A 21,381-nucleotide genomic window follows, 5' to 3' on the forward strand; every position below is an offset into this window, starting at 1 on the left:
AGTTGAAATTTCACCACGTCGCTGACATCGGCAGACAAACACAGATGCAAAGAGTCCCTGGTGTCTTTTTGATAATATATACTGAAGTTATATGCTCAAAGTGCATTTTTAAATTTTATTTTAAAAGCAAAAGCAATATATGCTTACAATAAAGAACATTCTGGTGGCATAGAAAGACATAAAATCGAAAAGTAGAAGTTGCCCCCTCTCTGTGTCCCCAGTATCTCTCCCAAAAGATCATGACGTGTTTGGGAATATCCATCCTGAAAAAATGCATGTACATGTGGTTACGTGTGTGCAAATAGAAACAAATATTCCCTCTTCGCCCCTTGGTATCACACCATTTACACTATTCTTTGAGCTTTTTGTTGTTTTTTTAATTTTTTTTGCTCACAAACTCAAATTCTTTTTATTGGGCCAGTTGGACAAAGGGTTTGGTAGCTTGTATCAATAGCAACTTATCAAGTGATAAGAATATGATTGTTCTCATGCCTAAAATTTTGGCTGTGACATTGTTTAACCTCTTACTTCGTCATGTTTTTATTTCCATAAACATCCCCCCTTCTCCGGCTTCGACTTCCTCTCCATGCTTTATGCATCTCGGAGACCGTTCTAGCTCATCCTATGCAGGTGTTCCTTGTTCATGCTGTGGCCGCAGCATCATTCATTGATTCAGCTCAATTTTTGATGGATGTTTACGCTGCTTCTAGTTTTTGTCTCTGCCTCTACAAGCAAAGCCACTGTGAACAGCTTTCCACCTGTTTTTCCCCACATTTTTACAAGTACATCTCAAAGGCCAGCTCCCTGGAGTGCAGCCTCGGCATCAAAAGACTTGACTATTCTTTTTGATCAATCAATATATTTATTTTAATTTTCATTATTTTTTAAACCATGCCCATGGAGGTTCTAGGATCCAGCTCACGCCACAGAAGTGACAGTGCCAGATCTCTAACCGCTACATCACCAGGGAACTCTTTGACTTTTCTTTTTTTCTTTATATGACTGAACCTGTGGCACATGGAAGTTCTCAGGCTAGGGGTTGAATTGGAGCTGCAGCTGCCGGCCTTCGCCACAGCCACAGCAACATGGGATCTGAGCCCCATCTGTGACCTACACCACAGCTTACAGCAATGCCTGATCCTTAACCAACTGAGCGAGGCCAGGGATCAACCCGCATCCTCATGGAGACTGCATCAGGTTCTTAACCCACTGAGCCACAATGGGAACTCCTCCCTGACTATTCTTATTTTGATAGATTTTGCCCCAAAGGCTGGACCAGTTTGCGCTTTCACCAAGTGATCTAAGATCAGCCTCCCCTCCCTCTCGCTCTTGCTGTGGGTGTAATTGTACAAGAAAATCTTTGGCAGTCGGGTATGTGAATATGGTCTTGTTTTTATTGGACTTTCCTTCATGGTGACAGAGGCTGAGCATCTTTTTGTGAGTTTGGCCATTTCTGTTCATTTTCCTCTCTCTGGTGCTTTTTAATAATATCTGATTCCATTTTCAAAGATAGAGAGCTTTTCCAGCCAATCTCCCCTTCCATCTTCTCTCTCGGGTCACCCCATCACATTTCAGACCAGACAGCTTCCCCCGCGCTTCCCCCGCCCCCGAGGGAGTGATGGGGCCGAAGCAAGAGAGATGAGCTGGAGGAAGGTATAGAGGGAGAGCAGGGAATTTGCCAGATCGTGGAGGCCTCCTATCTCCTCCTCATCTTGCTGTGCACAGGAGCCAGCGGCAGATCAGAGCTGCAGCCGGTGGCAGAGATAAGAGACCTGGACGGCCAGAAGGTTCTGGATAATGCTGCAGAGTCGGTGCGGGCTGTGTACACACCCCGCTGAGAGTCTGGGGCACGGGTAGTCCCAGGATGGAAGGTGGGGCTCTTTGGGGTACAGTGTCAGTGTTGAGCTGGTTAGGCATCAGCAAGGCTCTGTGGCACCCTGTCCTTGTCCCTTACTGCCTGTGAGACCACAGGTCAATGACGAGACATCTCTGAACCCCAGTTTCCTCTCGTCTAGAATGAGGGGGCTGTGAAAGTGTCGCCTCCATAGGATTAGCAGGGAAGTTAAGTGAGAGACTCTCATATTCAGACCCACGAATTTGCATCCATCCCTATCAAACGAGAAAAGTGAAGCGAGCATAGTGAGCGTGGCATACAATTTCACTTTAAATTATATTAAAATGGCTTTTCTGCTGAGCTCACATGTCTTTTTGTGTGTGTGTGATCTCCCAAATGTCCTTTTTAAATACAATATTGACCATTTCTATTCCTTTTTCTCTCCCGACCTGTATTGTTTTGTTGTTGCTGCTGCTGCTGCATTTGCTCGATGGTTTGCCTGTTTTTTTGTTTTGTTTTGTTTTGTTTTTTGTCTTTTCTAGGGCCACTCCCACGGCATGTGGAGGTTCCCAGGCTAGGGGTCTAATCAGAGCTGTAGCCACTGGCCTATGCCAGAGCCACAGCAACGCGGGATCTGAGCCGGCATCTGCAACCTACACCACAGCTCACAGCAATACCAGATCCTTAACCCACTGAGCAATGCCAGGGATCGAACCTGCAACCTCATGGTTTCTAGTCAGATTTGTTAACCACTGCGCCACGAGGGGAACTCCTGCCTGTTCTGTTTTTTGGCTGGTCGGTTTTAATGGTCTTACTTGGCCAAGGAAGAGGTTGACAGTCTCAGGTCTGGCCCCATTTTTTTTTTTTTTTTTTTTTTTTGCAGTGTTACTGGCCCTTGCTATCCAACAGCCTGAGAGCTGCTGGGCAGAGTGAAGGAATGAATGGCATGCTCAGTCCAGCATTTGGAGCATAGACGGTGCTCAGAAAGTGGTAGCCGTTTGTTTCATCATTGCGAGATGATGATGCTAATATAATAGACACTGGCTAGAGCTCATGTAGAAGCAAGTTTGGCAGCTCCTAGGAATAAGGGGATTCTGTCCCAAGGTCAGCAGAGCCTAGGAGCAGGCGGCACTGAACTTGACCACCAGGTCAGCTGGGCAAACCCTAGGGCACCAGCGATGGAGAGTTATATCCTAGGCACAATCCCCTGGCTCCTCTGAGGTCCCTGTTGGACCATTCACTGCCCAGGGATCAGAAAGGTGATCATGGGGTGGGTGCCAGGGGAACTAGCCCCCTCCATCCCGGGGAGCACCCACCACCCACCCGGTCCCTCTGCCAGAAGCTTCTCTCAGTGACCCAGCCTGGCCTCCTCCATCCTCTCAGCCTGGGCAGCACAGCACATGCCAGCTCTCCAGCTGCCTGTCCCCCAACACCAGCCTCTGCCACTTTGGGGGCCAGTGACATGCTCCCAAAGCTGGATCCCCTGGGGCCTCCCTGGGTTCCTGCATCCTGGCCCCAGAGCCCACATGTACAGAAAGCCAACCTGCCCTGCCCAGAGGCTTTGCCTTTTCCGTTCACGAAGCTATAATGACGGAGGATGCAAGGCACTGGGGGAAGCGTGTAAACTTCCCTGCCTCAGTCACCTCCATCCATTTAAGTTAGTCCTTGGCCCGGCTAAAGTGAAATGCCCCCACCTTTCTCAGTCATCCAAGTCACAGGCAGGGGGTGGACAGTGGCCTCCAACAGACCCCACACAGTCCTGGGAGGGTGGTCACAGCTAGGGTCAAGGGCTCCAGCATAATACCTCCCATGCTTGGCAAAGTGCGAGCTCCTTCCTGGGCACCTGAGCAAAAGCCTTTGGGAGGGACCTTCCTAGGGAAGCGGACAGTTCTGTGATCCCCTGACACAGCCAAGAGTCAAGAGCTTTCTGGCACCCTTCCTTATGGAAGAGGGTGATGTGGCAACCTCTGCTCTCTGACCCCGGCTTGACCTCTGCCTTCCTACTGCTGCCCACTGACTAGCTCACGGGCTGTCTCCTCTTCCCGTAGGTACATGATCACCAGCCTGGACCGCACCCATGCTGGCTTCTACCGCTGCATCGTGCGTAACCGGATGGGGGCCCTGCTGCAGCGGCAAACGGAGGTCCAAGTGGCCTGTGAGTACAACAGGCGGGCGGGGGCAGGGCAGGGTGGGGCCGATCGTGAAGCAGGAGAGGGTCTGCAGAGTCCTCACCCACCAGCCACGTGCCAGATAGAGCCAAATCCCAGCCACGGCTTTCCGTGACCATTGGTTTCACTCTCGTTGGTTCCAACATCACTGGTTCCATGCCCATTGGTTCAATGCTCATTAGTTCTGTGCTCGTTGGTTCCATACCCATTGATTCCATGCCCATTGGTCCCATGCTGATTGGTTCCCTGCTCATTGGTTCAGTGCTCATTGGTCCTGTGCCCATTGGTTCTGTGCTCATTTGTTCCATACCCATTGGTTCCATGCCCATTGGTTCCCTGCTTATTGGTTCCATGATCACAGGTTCCATGCCTATTGGTCCCATGATCACTGGTTCCATGCCTATTGGTCCCATGCCCATTGGTCCCATGCTCATTGGTTCCATGCCCACTGGTTCAATGCCCATCGGTTCCATGATCACTGGTTCCCTGCTCATTGGTTCCATGCCCACTGGTTCAATGCCCATCGGTTCCATGATCACTGGTTCCCTGCTCATTGGTTCCATGCCCACTGGTTCCATGCCTATTGGTCCCATGATCACTGGTTCCATGCCTAGTGGTCCCATGCCCATTGGTCCCATGCTCATTGGTTCCATGCCCATTGGTTCCATGATCACTGGTTCCCTGCTCATTGGGTGCTAACAGTGGCCCTTCCTGCCACCCGGGCCAGTGCCATCAACTTAAAGTTGATAGAACCAAGGCCCCAAGAGGTGACAGGAACTTTTCAGGCCACACCACTGCCCACTTCCCTCTGAGGACTGACACACACCTCTGCCGACTCTGAGTTCACACTCTTTAGATAGGACCAGCTGCTTCCTTTTGGAAAAGGAGGCCCTGTCACCTGCTTCAAAGGTCTCCAGGGTTGGCCTTAAACTTGGGGGATCTTTGTCATGGCAGACCTCCCGGGGTCTTCTTGGTGACTGCCCCACCTCCCTCATGACCTTGACTTTTCCATCCTCCAGCTGGCTCAGCCCTGGAGTAATAAAAGCACGGGGTCCCTACAGTCTCAGGGGCCCATAACTCTAAGAGGGATTGGGGCAGTGACAAGTCGGAGTTCCCAAGAGGGCCAGGCACGCGGAGGGTAAAGTAATAGACCCCACTGAGCCTTTGGGGCCACAGCCTTCCCCCATTGCCACTGAGCCCCGGGGGGCCTTCTTCAGATGGAAGGAGAAAGAGAAGCTTCAGAAGAACCCAGGGGCCTCCCGGGGGCCAGGGCACCCATCAACACCATGCCCCCTCCCAGACCTGCCCCCCATTCTTCTTTTTTCTTCATTTTTTAAACGTTTTATTGAAGCATAGCTGCTTTACGAGGTTATGACAATTTCTGCTGTGTAGCAAAGCGATTCAGTGATACGTGTACACACATCCATTCTCTTTCAGATTCTTCTCCCACATAGATTATGGCAGGACACTGGGTAGGTTTTCCGCTGCCCCCCGCCCCTTCTGACATAGCTGCTCTGTGCCAGAAATGAGCCCCACCGTGGGCCGTCTCACGCTAGGATTTTTAATGGGGAAAGGGCCAAGGTTGCACAGTGGGCTACAGGGGAGTGTGGAAAGCCTTAATGAGGCTGAATTTTTTTTTTAAAGAGGACACCCTCTCATCCAGGGCCCGCCGGGGCTTGACTCTGACTTAGTACAGGAGGGAGCTCAGTCCTCAGAGGGAAGCGGGCAGAGAAATCCCGACCCAACCTCGAGTGAGGCAGAGAGTGTTTCCCATAATTATGGAAAACAAGCGTGATCAGGAGTGGGGGACGGATTGTCCCATAAATCAGCACTAAAGGCCACTCACCTTACTTGAAGGAGCGGAAAGCCCTGAATTAAAATGATGGATCAGGGCTGCTGTCAGCACGGGAGGACTCCCACCGAGCTTCATGTAGTCCAGCGGTGCAGGGGTGGCTGTGCATCAGCCTCTAGAGAGACTGTGTGTGTGTGTGTGTGTGTGTGTGTGTGTGTGTGTGTGTGCGCTCACACATGCAGCTGGAAATGGCTTTTTAGGACACCAGTCAGTCTAGATTGTCAGGGAAAGTGGGGTGTCTGTTCCAAATCTTTGACTCACAGGACCCATGGAACATAGGACAATAGGAACTCTCTGGAGTTGAAAGCCCCTGAGAGGAGTTGACAGCCTCCCCTGGGCGGGCTCTGCTGACCAGACCCAGAAAGGAAGGGACCCGGTGTCGGTGTGGCCGAAGTGCTCTTTGCTGGGCTGGGCCGGGGATCCAGGACCCAGGGCCCCTCCCCCCTCCTCACCTGCTTGTTCCTTCTCAGGTGAGGATGCTTCCGGGAAACGAGGCCGGCAGGTACATGGGTCCTGTCCCCCCACCCACAGGTCTCCTACCCCCAAGCTGAGGGGTGGCTTGTGACCAGGCCCGTGTGCAGAGCAAACAAGAAGGTGCCCTGATGGTGGGCAGAGGGACCCGAGCGCACCTGGGATTCCGCACGCTGCAGAGAAGGGCTCAGACCGACCTGGGCATGAGAGGAGGCTGAGATGAGCTGCCCAACACCCTAACCACTGGCCCGGGCACAGACCCCTGGGGGTGAGGGCACCCTGAGCTCCCCCTCCCCACGTTATGTGTTCATGGGTCCCGGACCACTCCAGGTGATGCTGGCAGGAATGACCCCAGGTAGCAGTGACATGCAAGGCCTGGGTCAGACCCAGGAGGGAGCCTGGGGACTCTGCAGCTGCTGAGATGCTGTGTGGGGATGCGGGTTGGGAGGGAGGGTATCTGACAGCGTTGGCAGGCTGCCCAGCACCACCAGAGGCTGTGTGCTTAAGGAAGAGGGTGGGCTTTGGTGCCAGACAGACCCCACTGAAATCCTGACTCTGCCTTCCATCACTGTGCGACACCAGGGAAGTGAGTGACCCTCTCTGAGCCGTCCCCAGCTCCGGTTCCTCAGCTCTAACATGTGTCTGGTTCACCTACTCCCTAGGCTTTGCCCTTCCTTAAGCTCATATGTACTGATGAGCCTAGCAATGCCCGCAAATAATACACGCTATCAGCGGGAGCAAATGCTACAGTGAATTTCTACATTAGCACCTTCAAGAAGGAAGAAACAGGCCATGGAGTGGTAATGACTTCTAGCAAAAGTTGCAGTCAGGAGTTCTCATTGTGTCTTAGCAGGTTAAGGACCTGAGAGTCTCTGGGAGGATGCTGGTTCAATCCCTGGCCTCGCTCAGTGGGTTAAGGATCCAGTGTTACCATGAGCTGTGGTGTAGGTTGCAGATGTGGCTCAGATCTGGCGTTGCTGTGGTTGTGGTGTAGGCTAGTGGCTACAGCTCCAATTGGACCCCTAGCCTGGGAACCTCCATATGCCGCAGGTGTGGTCATAAAAAAAAAAAAAAAAAAAAAAGTTGCCTGGCCAAATGCAGAGCAGTGGGCTGCCACTCTCCCCTTTGTCACCTCTCATAGGGGCACTCCTGCCCTGACTCTCAGAGCTCCCTGTCACCTTGGGCTTAGGCACCTGACGGACATGGTCATGACCACGATTGTCACCATGTGGCCACCAGGCCACTACTGGGCTGTGCAGATGCGGTTACAGGCCCCCGAGCAGAGAGCTCGGGACACCTTGAAGGGGTTACAGGAGACGTATGGGGAGACCCAGGTTCAGCCCTCTCTGACCACCAGCTGCAGCTCCCAGGCAGAAACTGCACTTTGCAGCCTTTGGGGCCCGAAAGCAAAAGAGTTAGGGGAGCCTTAGAAGCTCCCATCTGATGGGAGAAAAGCACTCGCCCAGGGGGATGGAGCAGGGAACCCCCCCTCCCCGTCCCTGCCCCACCCCAACCTGCAGAGAGCAAGCCCCACCCCCATTTCCAGATGAGCAAACCTAGGCTCAGTGTGGTTGAGGGGACTTGGCTCAGTCACAGCTAAGAAGCACCAGAGGCAGGATCTGAACCCTTGACCGCCTGAGTCCCAGCCTCACCACTTGCTGCTGCTTGAGGACAAGAAGAGAAAAATCAACATGAGGTCATGCTGAGTGGAAGGGGGTTTCCCACTGGGGTCAGGGGTCCAGAAGAATCAGAAAGACACCCCTGGACCGCAGTAGTTTGTGTCCAGGAGTTCCCGCTGTGGTGCAGTGGGTTAAGGATCCAGCATTGTCTCTGTGGCGGTATGGGTTCGATCCCCAGCCTGGCACAGTGGGTTAAGGATCTGGTGTTGCCGCAGCAGGGGTGTAGGTTGCAGCTGCAGCTCAGATTTGATCCCTGGCCCAGCAACTTCCATATGCCATGGGTGTGGCTGAAAAACAAAATAAAATAGGAGTTCCCATTGTGGCTCAGTGGTTAATGAATCCGACTAGGAACCATGAGGTTAAAGGTTCGATCCCTGGCCTCGCTCAGCAGGTTGGGGATCCAGCATTGCTGTGACCTGTGGTGTAGGTCACAGACGCAGCTTGGATCCTGTGTTGCTGTGGCTGTGGTGTAGGCCGGCTGCTACAGCTCCGATTAGACCCCTAGCCTGGGAACCTCCATATGCCCAGGGAGCGGCCCTAGAAAAAAGGCAAAGACAAAAAATAAAATAAAATAAAATATAGAATAAAAAGGTTAAGGGTCTTTAAAGAGAAAATAGTTTGTGTTCAAACAGCCATGCGAGTAGATGCTGCCCTCCTAGGATAAGTGCCATCTCACACCACCTGGCCAGCTAGACCCCATCATGCCTTTTTTCTTTGCTGTTGGCAGGGGCAAGCAAATGCAAACAGCCAGCTTCTGGGTTGTTTCGTAAGCCAGGCAATGACCCTTGTGGGGATGGGGTGAAAAAGGGTGGATTCTAGCCCCAGCCTAACTAGCTTAGGGCACTGGGCACCTGGGGGGTGGGGGGAGGGGCGTGCAGGTAGAGAAGGAGGTACAGCCCCCATCCCCCTGAAAAGGCGAACACAAGCCCCAAGACGCTTCAGAGCAGTTAGTCACAGGTCCAAGCAGGACACCCAGGTCCCTAAGGAGATGCTAGGGAGATGCAGCCAAGCCTCCAGAACTCCCTGCTCCAGTGCAATTGTGCAAATGTCTTTCCCCTGTGGGTCCCTGGGACAGGTCTATGGGGAGGGAAGGCATGTCTTGGGAGCCACATCCCAGGATGGGGAAACTGAGGCTCAGTCCAGGTCAAAGGACAGTCCAGGGTCCCACAGCCAGTACTTCTCCCTTCTCCTGCCCTAGGATGGAGCCATCAACCCACTCACAGACCCAGCCATGAACCCAGAGTTCAGATCCCCCTCATCTCTCCCGAGCTGTGTGACCCTGAGCAAGTTACTTACCTTCTCTGTGCCTTCGCTTCCTCGTGTGTATAAAGGAATGCTCACATGAGTGCCTACCTGGCCAGGCTGTCGCAGCGGGTCATCAGTCTGTGCACCCGGACCGTCATAAATGCCCAGCCCCAGGGAACACTCGAGTGTTGGAATAGGCTTTCTTCTCTGCCAGGCCAGCCAGGGGAGGCGTCCTGGAATAAACACTCATAACCTTTCTCATCCTGTCTGCCTTCAGCACCTCTGCTCTCAGGGGCTGGGCTAGGGGAGGCAAGTGATGCATAATTTAAGGAGGGGCTCCCTCTCAGGGACTCACTGTGCCCTTGCCCTTGCCCTGACCGCGGGCGCCTCCTTAAATCCTGCACCTGGCTCATGCGGGGGCATCCCTGTATCCCTGTCCTAGAGCTCCCCCAGGTTTGCGCCCAACAGACCACCTGCCTCTGTCTGTCCCTTCGTTTCACTTAACACAGTCACACAGATGCTCAGCCTTCTGGGGACCAGTGGGGTACGGCCGCTTCTCCAAACCCCCATCTTCTCTCCTTGGCAGTTTCCGATTCCCAGGGCGGGAGGCTTTTGTCCTGAGGGTTCAAGCAGCCAGTTCCATGCTGACTGCTGCCCTTTGGGGCTTTTTCGGGGAGATCAGGCCAGGCAGGCCCCACCCCTAGCTCCCATCCCCCTTCCCCAAAGGGACTGTGAACCGGGTTCTAATGAGAAATTAATAAGGCAGCTGTGCTAACAACGAATGATAATGGCAAAGTCGTTACAGAAGGATTCTTTACATGTTTTTAATTACAGCAATTAAGGGGAAGTCAATAAAACATCCGCCCCCTCCCCAGCTCCCTTCCTGGCCCCACCTCCAGTCTCTTCTTTTATTGAAGTCGCCATAAATTTCTGGCATGCAGCAAGCGGGCTGAACAGCTCAGAGGGCTGGGAGAGTGTTCTGAAGTCAGTATCCGGATCCTACGGGCGCCTCTATTTCTTCCTCATCTGAAGAACATCCCTGACCCGTATCCCAGCCCTCACCAGGTTGGTAGGCTCAGCCTGGGGAGCACCAGCCCCAGCAACAAACCCAACCACATGCCACAGGGCCAAGGGCCCCCGCCCCTCTGTGGGGGCCTGGCTTGCTCCCCGTTCTACCAGCCAGCTTGGCAGCCACCTGTACAAAAAGAGAGTCAAGGGCATCAAACCTGTTGTCACGTGGGGCTAGGATTGATGCCCCCAATGCCACCAGTGAGCCCATTTTTCTTAATTCTCAACCTGAGCATATTATGTAGTGGAGATACGGAAGGAGGTGTGGCTGAGGTGGTGGAGCATCGGGGACCAGCGGGCACATTCTGAGATGCGTTTGGCAGTTTGGGTGTTACTCAGGACGCAGAGGAAGTCAAGGATGGTTGCGGGCAGAGGCATGATACTTACCGATTGGAGAGAGAGGCAACATTTTCACAAGATTTTCATTTTGTTTCATTTCATTGGAAACGGAACCACAATGATGTGCCATCCGATGCCCACCAGACTGGCAAATACCAGAGTCTGGCAACACCAGGTGTTAATGGAAACGCTTATCACTGGTAGGAGGGTGAATTGGCAAATCAATGAATTGGCAAATCTGTGCAAATTGGGACAACAGCTCAGCATTATCTCAAATGATTAACGTGCACCCAGCCTGCAAACAGGCAGTTCCACCTTTAGGCCCATCCTCTAGAGATTCCCTCAGCACATGAGCTAGAAAACCCACATGAGCCTGCTCTTAGCAGGGCAGCAAAACACTGATAACAAAGCCAGCCTGCAGCAGCACTGCACTATCTCTTTACACCATGGAAATGACTAAACTCAAAGCAAGGGAGATGGAGCTCCCCCCAAAAAGTGTTGCACACACACAAAAAAAAACAAATTGCAGTCAATGACATACAAAATAACCCAAAGGGCTTAGAGATTGACTAAATTAACTGTAAATTGTTGAAAGGTGCATCTACATATGGTGAAACAAGAAAGAAAGAAAGAAAAAGCAACGGCGTGATTGACGCAGCATTGGAGATGGCAATTACCTTTGGAGAGGGAGGGGATGCAAAGGGAGGGGTGTGGAGGGGAGGGGGACAAGATTTGTTAGTGTTCTATTCCTTAAACTGGTTAGTGGGTACATGAGTTTTCATTCTGTTCTTCTTTGAACTGTACATATAATTATATTTGCTCTTTTTAAGGCATGACATATTTCATAATTTTAAAAAAAGTGTTTTTAAATAAATAAAAGCAGCAAATATATTTGGAAGTGGAAGGCAGACTTAACAAGACCTTTTGAGGTATAAAGACATCAAGGATCGTGTTTAGGCCACAGCCAGCGGTGCCCCAGGCCCACACTGCTCTGCTCTCGGGGCATTTGTAGGGAAAGTTGGATCAGCACTGCAGGACATAACGTGGCATGTTAACAAGCATGTACCTGGAAGAGGAGGTGTAGGAAATCAACCCTTATCTGTTTCTGCCTCAGTGGGCTTGAGTTTTCTTGGATCCCCAGCCCCATCATGTGTGGCCTTCCTTTCCTCTAGCATTGCGCCCATTGGTTAGCTCAGCGGACTCCCTCTCAGCAGCCCCTTTGCAGCTGTGGTTCAGCACAGATGTGCCTGAGCCCTGGGTCCCTGAGCAGACCCAGGAAGCCCTTTTGGCAAAGTGGAGTGGAGAGAATTGGGGGTCTGGAGGCTAAGAGCCACAGTGAGGGGAGATTGTGGGATGGAAAGGTGGATGAGAGCATCAGCTTCAAAACTTGGAGCAAGGCCAGCTGTGCCCTTCCTTTACCCATCCATCCCACCATATAGTCATACATATATACAGCTAGTTCTCCATCCCTCCATCCACGCATCCATCTCCCCACTCATCCAGCTGTACAGACAGGCATGCTTACAATCATCCATCCACCCATCCCTCTCTCTCTCTCCCTCTCTCCATTTGTCCATCCATGAATCCCTGCAGTCATCCAGCTGTTCATCCAACCATCCATTCATCTATTCATTCATCCATCTATCCACCTACTCATTATCTATCCATCCATCCATCTATTCACCCATCCATCCATCCATCCATCCATCTATTCATTCATATATCCATCTATCCATTCATCTATTCATCCATCCACCCATCCATCCATCCATTCATTCATCTGTCCATCCATCCACCTATTCATTCATCTATTCATCCATCCATTCAGCTATTCATCCATCCACCCATCCATCCATCCATCCACCTATTCATTCATCTATTCATCCATCCATTCAGCTATTCATCCATCCACCCATCCATCCATCCATCCACCTATTCATTCATCTATCCATCCATCCATCTATTCATTCACCTATCCATCCATCTATTCATTCATCCATCCATCTCTCCCTCCTTGCACTCATCCAGTTATCCATCCATCCATCCAATGAACAAACCCACAACCCTGCTCTATTGGCATTTTTAAATGTCCTCTAACTTGCCCTTTTCTCCTACCTCCTAGGCTTCCCACACTATCTTTCCTCTGCACTATCACCCCACATACCACAAACACACACAGCTAACACCTACCCTTTAATTATGTCTCCACTTTTAAAAAGCCCCACCCCACCTCCCAGTCTAAAATAGGTGCCCTTGATGCTGCCTCTCATAGGAAAACCCTGTTCCTTCTTCCTAACAGTTGTCACAATATATCACTGAATGTTTGTGGGTTGTATACCTGTCCTCCTAACCAGACATAAGCTCCATGGGGTCAGGAGCCAGGTCTTCTTCAGCAGCTACTACAGAGCCTACCTTGCCCACAGTAGGGACTCAACGAAGAGTCATTGCATGACGGTATTGGGTGGATGTAGAGAGAACCTACTGTGTGCAGAGTGGGGGTCCAGTGTCTTATAGGGATTTGCTCATGAATATAACTGAATACAACTGATTCTTGAGGCCTTTGGTGTAAGAGAAAGAGATAAAGAATGTGCATGAAGAATTTTAATGCAGGGGATGAGTCATGGAGGAGGCGAGGAGGAAATACAGAGGGAGGGCTGAGTTTGAATGCTGGCCTGCCCAGCCCTAACTGCTTACTTTGGATAAACCACTCTATCTCCATGAGCTTTCATTTCCTCACTGACGAAATGGAGCTAATAAAACCCGAGAGAGGAGAAAGAAACACGATTACCATGAAATTGCTTTAAATTGTTCAAATATATCTTCGGAGTTCTGTGAAAAGTTTTTTAAATAGATAAAATTATTATAAGAACGGAAATCAATGTGATTTATTGATGCAATTTTTTTATAGACAGAGCCAAGTAATAGAAATTAGTAAACAACTAAAAAATGCGTATTTATGAAAGTTGAGCTTGTTTGTGTTCTTACGCAGATGAAATAAGACGGTGGGTAAAGTCCACCTAGAAGAAAACCTGATGTAGGGTCAGTGCTGGAACAGGTCTTTGTTCTTTGTCTGCTTGGGTGGCATAGGGTAATCTTTGTTGGAGAGGTTGCTGTTTAAACTGTGAAAAATGTATAGGATTCCCATATTTTAATACTACAAATATTATATATAGTTTTTAGCACTTTAATATATTCTTCCTGTTTCTATGACTACATAACAAATTATCCCCAAACATAATGGCATACCACAGTCATTTATTATGTTCACAGATTCTCTGAGCCTGGAAGGAGCATGGCGGGATGGAGCTTGTCTCTGCTCTTTGAGGACTGAGGACTCAGCCAGAAGATTTAAAGGCTGGGGGCTGAAATTATCTGAGGGCACACCTGTACATTCACATGTCCAGGGCTGATGCTGGCTGTCCTCTGGGACCTCAGTTCCTCTCCACATGAGCTGTTCCTGGTTCTTTGTGGGCTAGATTGAGCTTCCTCACAAAATGGCGGCAGGAGTCCCAACAAGCGTGTCTGGAGAGAGGGAGCCAGGTGGAAGCCATATCCTTTTGATAACCTAGCCTTGAAAGGCACATGGCATTCCTTCCAGCATATTCTACTGGTATAGTCACAAATCCCCCAGATTCAAGGGGAGGGGCATAGCTCCCACCTCTCAGTGGGAGGCGTGTCAGTCACACGGCCTGAAAAGCATACTGAATGGGAAATAAATAGTGATGCAGCCATTGTTGTGGATACAGCCTAATACATACATGTATTATCTCATTCAATCCTGACTTTAACCTATGAGGGAGACCCTCTTCTTCGCTCCATGTTACAGAAGAGGAAGTTTCCTGGTGGTGCAGCGGGTTAAGGATCTGGTGTTGCTGCAGCTGTGGTGCAGGTCACAGCTGAGGCATGGGTTTGATCCCTGGCCTAGGAATTTCCACATGCCACGGGTGTGGTAAGAAAGAAAGAAAGGGAGGAAGGAAGGAAGGAAAGAACACTCAAGACAGCAGGAGGCCAGGTGGCATAGGATGCAGCCCCCGTGGTCCAGGAGGAAACAGGTGGGCAACAGCCAGCCAGTTTCAGTGGTCTGACCCTTACTGCACATGGGGTTTCTGACGGGAAGCCCACACCCTGTACCAGTGGAATCAGAAGTTCGGGGGTGAGACCGCAGCATTAGCAGTTTTTAACTCTGGACGTGACACTCACTGACACACAGCCAAGTTTGAGGGCAAACCGCTTCTCACACTCAGAGATAGACACGCTTCACTGGGAGTCTTGTTAAAATGCAGATTCTAATTCAGTAGGTCTGTGGGGTGGGGTGGTGCGGTGCCGAGACTCTGCATTTCTGACAGGTGCCCAGGTAGTGCCTAGGGCACTGGTCCATGGACCACTCTTTGAGTAGCAAGGATGTACATTAATTTTTAGGAGTCGTGGTCGTTAGTACAAACGCCACTTCCCACACCACACCCATCTCCAAGCTGCCGCTGTTAGAATCAGAGCCCTCCCTGATCCCAGCAGGCCGGTGGGCATCCAGAACTTTCCTGCCTGCATCTCTGCTGCTCTCTGCTCCTCTCCAGGCTGACGGAACATCAGAGCTGGGACCAGTGCTGCCCTCTCTCTGCCAGGGGGGTGGCCATGCTTTTCAAAGAGCAACGTGATGTTTCTGTTCCCACATCCGAGCAGCCTCGCATGCTCCCCCCAAGGCACGGCAGGAAGGCAGGTCCGCACCCTCTCCAGGGAGACCCCCTCCCCTCCCAACAAGCGCCCCGGATACGGGCCTCCAGAGATGCCCTTCGCCTCACACCCAAATCCCTGCCACACTGCAGGGCAGAGGAGAAGGGACAGCTCTGCCTGCCTCTGGACGCCGAGGTTTGAGTTCACATCCTGCCTCCGCTCCTTCCCAGCCACATGCCTGTGGACAAGTCAACCATTTTTTCCCATCATCAACTGTTTGAAATAATGACCAGTGCCCCCTGGTTGTTGGATGAATCAATTGATTCATGGATAGTAATGGCTCTCGGAGTTCCCACTGTGGCTCAATGGGTTAAGAACCCAACTAGTATCCATGAGGGTGTGGGTTCGATCCCTGGCCTCAGTCAGTGGGTTGGGGATCTGGTGTTGCTGTGAGCTCTGGTATAGGTCACAAACGCAGCTCAGATCCCGTGTTGCTGTGGCTGTGGTATAGGCTGGCGGCTACAGCTCCGATTCAACCCCTGGCCTGGGGACCTCCATATGCCACAGGTGTGACCCTAAAAAGAAAAGAAAAAAATGGCTCTCGACACCCAAAGCACAAAGCAGGGCATGTCCCAGTGATGGGCCGGGTGATGGGGTCACGTGGCACCACCTGAGCCTGGCTGGTCATCCCAGCTGCCCCACAACTTCCTTCCACGGCCACCACTCCCAGTCCAGGAGCTGGGCAGTCCCAGCAGCTGACCTCCGGCCCCTGACCCGTATGTGTGCTCTTCCCTCCTGCAGACATGGGGAGCTTTGAGGAGGGCGAGAAGCACCAGAGCGTCTCACACGGAGAAGCCGCTGTCATCCACGCCCCACGCATCGCCAGCTTCCCCAGACCGCAGGTGACCTGGTTCCGGGATGGCCGCAAGATCCCGCCCAGCAGCCGCATGTGAGTACCCTGCCCTGGTGCAGGGGGAGGCGGGGGGCGGATGGAAGGGAGGGGGTGCTGGCCCTGGGAGGGGAAATGTGGGGTCACATAGAGCCCCCCCAAGCTGCAGACAGAGGGCTCTTTCCGCAGAAGCCTCCTTCCATTCTTCCGGGATGGAGCGGGGGGGTGGGGGGGGGGGTCAGTGAGGGGGGCGGTCCCAGGTGATAGAAGTTGGGTTTACGAGGGCCTTTCTGGGAATGTGCGTGCTGAGTCTTGGAACCGTGACAGCTCGGCAGCCTTCCTGGGAAATCCCAGGGCGTCCGCTCCACTCTCAGCTGGAGAAGAATTCTGCCTCTCAGAGCACTTCAGAAACCCGCACAGACAGGGGCTCCAGCTCCGTCACTGTGGTTACATGCACAGGGTGCAGGCCGGCCAGGACAGGGCATGCCAGGGCACGCGGGCGGGCGCGGGCATCTCCCCGGCAGGATGGGTGTTTCCGCCGCTCGGCTGCGGCTGGGTGTCTGCTGCCATGCACGGGCTGTGTGTGTTTTGGCTGCAGGGAGGTGAGACAGGGGAGGCCCAGCAGCGAGAGGAACACACAGCCCTTTCAGCACGAACAAGGACCCCTCTGTGTGGTCCAGGCAGGGGCTGTGGCAGCCTGGGCTTGTGGGCAGAGTGAAGGAAACAGCACCTCCTCCAAGGACAAGGGGCACAGCCGGCCCTCCTGATACCCTGGGAGAGCCTGATCCCTGGGGAGAGCCCACCCTGGCTTTCTGACTCTCACTTTCCCCTCCTCCCAGAAGTGAAGGACTGCTCTTGTCTTGGTGTCCTTGGGCCACGGGTCCACTGTGGGTGGGGCCTGCCCTGGTCTCTGGAAGAAGCGGGAGCCAAGGTGGACAGTTCTTGCCTCAGGAGAACATAAGGTCCAGCAAGAACAGCATCATTGTCATAACATGATGATATCTTAGCAAACAACCTGCTAAGCGCCTATTGAGTGCCTGCTGTATTCTCGGGCCTCCGCATCGCCCTCTCCCCCAGGACCGACACACACCACCGAGGGAGAGATGCTCTGTCTCCTTCCCTTTTCGATCCCCAAGTACCCATTCAAGAAATCATTGAATCATGAATGACCCTCCCAGCAACCTGGGGAGGCAGCTGGGTTTTATCCCCATTTTACAGCTGGCAAAGTAGAGCCTCCACCCCCACCCCCCAAAGTTTAACCACTTTGCCACGTCTCATGCAGCTGAGTCCAGGCTTGCCGACTCCAGCATCAGGTCCTAAATTCTGTCTTCTGTGGAATTCATGTGCGAACAGGTCCAAAGACATGGGAACTAGAAAGGATAAAGTGGTTGCACTTTTGGAGAATCCGTGCCAGTGTAGTGACTCACAACCTGGCTACCCTGCTGCAATCATTTGGGACAATTTCAAAGCTATTGATCATGAGATTCTACCCTTCACACATTCTGATTTCATTGAAATGGGATATACCCAGGCATGGGAGCTGTTTAAAACTTCCCCGTGCATGTATCACTCAATCGCATTGCCATACAGCAGAAATTATCACGATCGTGTAAATCAATTCTACTTCAGTAAAACTTTTTTTTACAAAAAATGAAAAATAAACACTCCCCAGTGATGCCAACATGCAGCCCAATTGAGAACCACAGTCCTTGAATGTATCTGTTACCTATAGACACAGTGCTGCGTAACAAATGGTCCCAGTGACCTGATGCAATAAGCCTTTATTTATCAATCTGTTTGTCAGTCTGTGAATTGGCAGATTGGTGAGCTCAGCCTGGCTCCCTCAGGTGGCTGGAGTTGGCTGATTAGAGGGTCTGGGTAACTCCACTCTGGTCCATGTGTCTCAGCCTCCAGCCAGCAAACCCTAGCATCATCTCCTGGTAATTACAGGAGAAGCAAAACACAGACTTTTCAAGCTTCTGCTAACATCTCATTGGTCAAAGCAAGCCACATGTAGAACTCAGACTCAGGTTTTTTGGCAGAGGGTGTGGTACAATGTCCTTTATTGATGGTACATGACAAGGTAGGGTTCCTTAAGCCCCTCCCCTTCTTCTGGGGTCTGGGGTGGGAACTCTGGAGGTCGGGAGTTTCTCAGTGTGTTGGGGGATCAACCTGAGGCAGTGACAAACGGGAGGTGGGGAAAGGAGTTCCCTGGTGGTCTAGTGGCTAAGGACTCAGCATTGTCACTGCAGTGGCTTGGGTTAAATTCCTGGCCCGGGAACTTTCACATGCCATGGGCACAGACAAAAAGAAGAAAAAAAAAATTAAAAAATAAAGAGGAAGCAGGGAAATTAACTCTGCCCTTGAGTGAGAGGACTGCAAAGTCATTTGGCAAAGGCGCTGCTAGAGAGCAGGTGACAACTGGAGGCCCCCCAGGTTCACAGGTGGACTCGTGCTGTGTGGGTTGGAGCAGGCTCTCTTAAGCCTAATGAAGGTGCAATCAAACCAGCCAAGCGTGGTTAACCATTAACACAGAGACTGAAGTTGAGGAGTTCCTGTTGTGGCTCAACAGTAACGAATCCAACTAGTATCCATGAGGATGTGGGTTTAATCCCTGGCCTCGCTCAGCGGGTCAAGGATTCGGCATTGCCGTGAGCTGTGGTGCAGGTCTCAGATGCAGCTTGGATCCCGAGTTGCAGTGGCCATGGTGTAGGCCAGCAGCTACAGCTCTGATCCGACCTTTAGCCTGGGAATTCCATGTGCCGCAGGAGCAGCTCTGCCAGACAAGTGCTGGCACAGGTAGGTGAGTCCCCGCCCCTCCGAACTCCCTTTTCTGGGGTTACCTCACGCGTCCTGGTGTAGCAGTGATGGGACCTGCAAGCCAGTCGCTTGCAAGTGGCTGCCGGGGATACTGTGTTGAGGATTCTGAGCCCTCGCTCAGACGCAGGGGGTGGCAGGGGGAAGAGCAGGGGACTAGATGAGCAATGTGGGCTGTGGCTGCTGGAGGGCCATGTGGGCGTCTGTCTACTCCGTTTGCTGCGGGAGATGAAGCCCTTTCTCCAGCCTGACTCCCATCAACCCTTTCCTAACAGCCTCCCACTTCCTTCTGTTGTTCCTGGCCTCTGGCCTCTGCCCTCAGCCCCCTTTCCATCCCCCACAGCCTCTGGCACCCCGACAGGGCCATCTCGGCGTGCACACACGCACACACGCACATGCACACAAGCACGTGTGTGCTTTCTGGTCCCGCCCGCCCCCTTCCCGCTCTCCTAGCAAATGCAGGCTAGAACTCGGTGGGGATTTTATCTCAGCAATTACAGCAGATTAATATTCGTAACCCAGAGGAGAGGTCCCCGGAAACAAATTCTCCCGTATCTGTTTGCCGGAGATACGCATCTGACAAGCGCTATCAGCCAGTGAGGAGCGCGGGGTGCCAAAGACGGGCGCTATCTACAGAGGACCGCGCGGACTCCCGGGGCAGAAGTGATTAGCAACCTCGCTCTCTCCTTGATACTCATCATTGAAAAGGAGACAAGGACCCTAAAAAGACGCATGCTGGGGGCTTTGGGCAGGTTCTGTGGTGATTTATTTTAGCCTTAATTACATGATCAAATGGGCCCCCATGGAGCCGAGAAGAAAGGGCTTCCTAGGAGTAGTGGATGCAAGGTGGGTGGGAGCTGGGCCAATCAGAGAAGCAGGAAAGACCCAGGAAATTGAAACAGAGGAGTATGACTTAAAATTATAACCCAGTCCTCAGTTCCCATTGTGGCTCATTGCATTAAGAACCTGATGCTGTGACTATAAGCATGCGGGTTCCATCCCTAGCCTCACTCAGTGGGTTAAGGATCCGGCATTGCTGGATCCTACGCAGTGTAGGTGGAAGATGCGTCTCAGATCAGGCATCGTTGTGGCTGTGGCATAGGATGGTGGCTGCAGCTCCTATTGGACCCCTAGCCGGGGAACCTCCGTATGCTGCAGGTGTAGCCATAAAAAGAAAAAAAAAATTTTTAAATATGTAATGCAGCCTTGGAGTTCCCGTTGTGGCTCAGCAGAAACAAATCTAAGATCCATGAGGACGGAGGTTCGATCCCTCGCTCAGTGGGTTAATGATCCGGCGTTGCCCTGTGCTGTGGTATAAGTTGCAGACAAAGCTCGGATCCTGTGTTTCTGTGGCTGTGGCATAGGCTAGCGGCTACAGCTCTGACTCGACCCCTAGCCTGGGACCTTCCATACGCCCTCCATGGGTGCAAAATATATATATATATATATATATATATATATATATATATATATATATATACACACATACACCTAAAAAGCAAATATATAAAACACAGTCCTACTTGAGATAGAGCCCTAACGTCCACACCCTGCCTGCAAGAATTCCGGCAGCTTCCTTCGCTGTGGGACCTCTGGATGCAGCAGGCCGGAAGCCCTCCTGTGTGCCACAGTCAGTTTTGTGCACTCTGGAAGTGAGGGGCAGGCTTGGTCTAGAACCATCTTTCAATGGGATGCTCGTCCTGCGGGAAACTGCTAGCCCAGAGACCTTCCTTAGCCTCCTGCTGAGGACAGAGGGAACGTGGGTCAAAAGGCCACTAGCACGTCCCCAGCTCTCTGCCTCCTGTTCTCCACATTCAGAATTCGATCCCAGGCCCTGGGGGTCCTGGACACAGTGCTTTCCTGTAGCGCCAGTCAAGGCCATGCCAGCTACATGACTGAGACTTCCAAATCCCCAGGACTTAGCACCAGAGCAGTTTATTCCTTGCCAACTGAAAATCCCACAGTGGACTCAGGATGGGAGGGTGCCCTCCTCCACAGTCACTCGGGGGTCCTGGCTGGCGGGGGCTCCGCGCTCGTCCACGCTGGGATTCCAGCAGCCTGGCTGGTCCAAGCCCAGAAGTGGGGCACACCCTCCATGTCCCCCTGAGTCAGCCAGCTCTCACCTGGATGCAAGGGGGCTGGGCTGGGTGGCCCCTGACTTCCCCGCAGCTTCCGTTCTCAGTGGAAGGGGACCCCAAAACGGAGGAGGATGGCCACCATCCCTGCCACCTCCACAGGCCATCCCCCAGGACGGGATCAGCCCACATTTTGGACCCGACAAATCTTCATTGCGTGGGCTGTCCTGAGCACGCGGGGGGCGGTGGGGGGGGGTGGCTTACCAGCATCCCTGA

General features: G+C 52.3%; 1 protein-coding gene across 4 annotated transcripts in view; it reads left to right on the forward strand.

The window, feature by feature from the left end:
* Positions 1 to 21,381, forward strand: part of SDK2 (sidekick cell adhesion molecule 2) — a 287,945-nt gene that overhangs the window by 163,289 nt on the left and 103,275 nt on the right. For 2 of the 4 annotated variants that reach the window (XM_084983440.1, XM_084983441.1), the window contains exons 3-4: positions 3,883 to 3,989; positions 16,126 to 16,273. In XM_084983440.1, coding sequence (XP_084839566.1) covers positions 3,883 to 3,989; positions 16,126 to 16,273 — 255 coding nt within the window. Of the gene's footprint in view, positions 1 to 3,882; positions 3,990 to 16,125; positions 16,274 to 18,783; positions 19,013 to 21,381 lie in introns of those variants that run through there. The other 2 variants (XM_084983442.1, XM_084983443.1) reach the window with 1 other exon arrangement.

This window comes from Sus scrofa, chromosome 12, assembly GCF_054392235.1.
Source record: "Sus scrofa isolate SSC_HxYL_T2T_F1_AM1 chromosome 12, Sscrofa_HxYL_maternal_Yorkshire_Landrace_v2.0, whole genome shotgun sequence".
Classification (NCBI taxonomy): Eukaryota; Metazoa; Chordata; class Mammalia; order Artiodactyla; family Suidae; genus Sus; species Sus scrofa.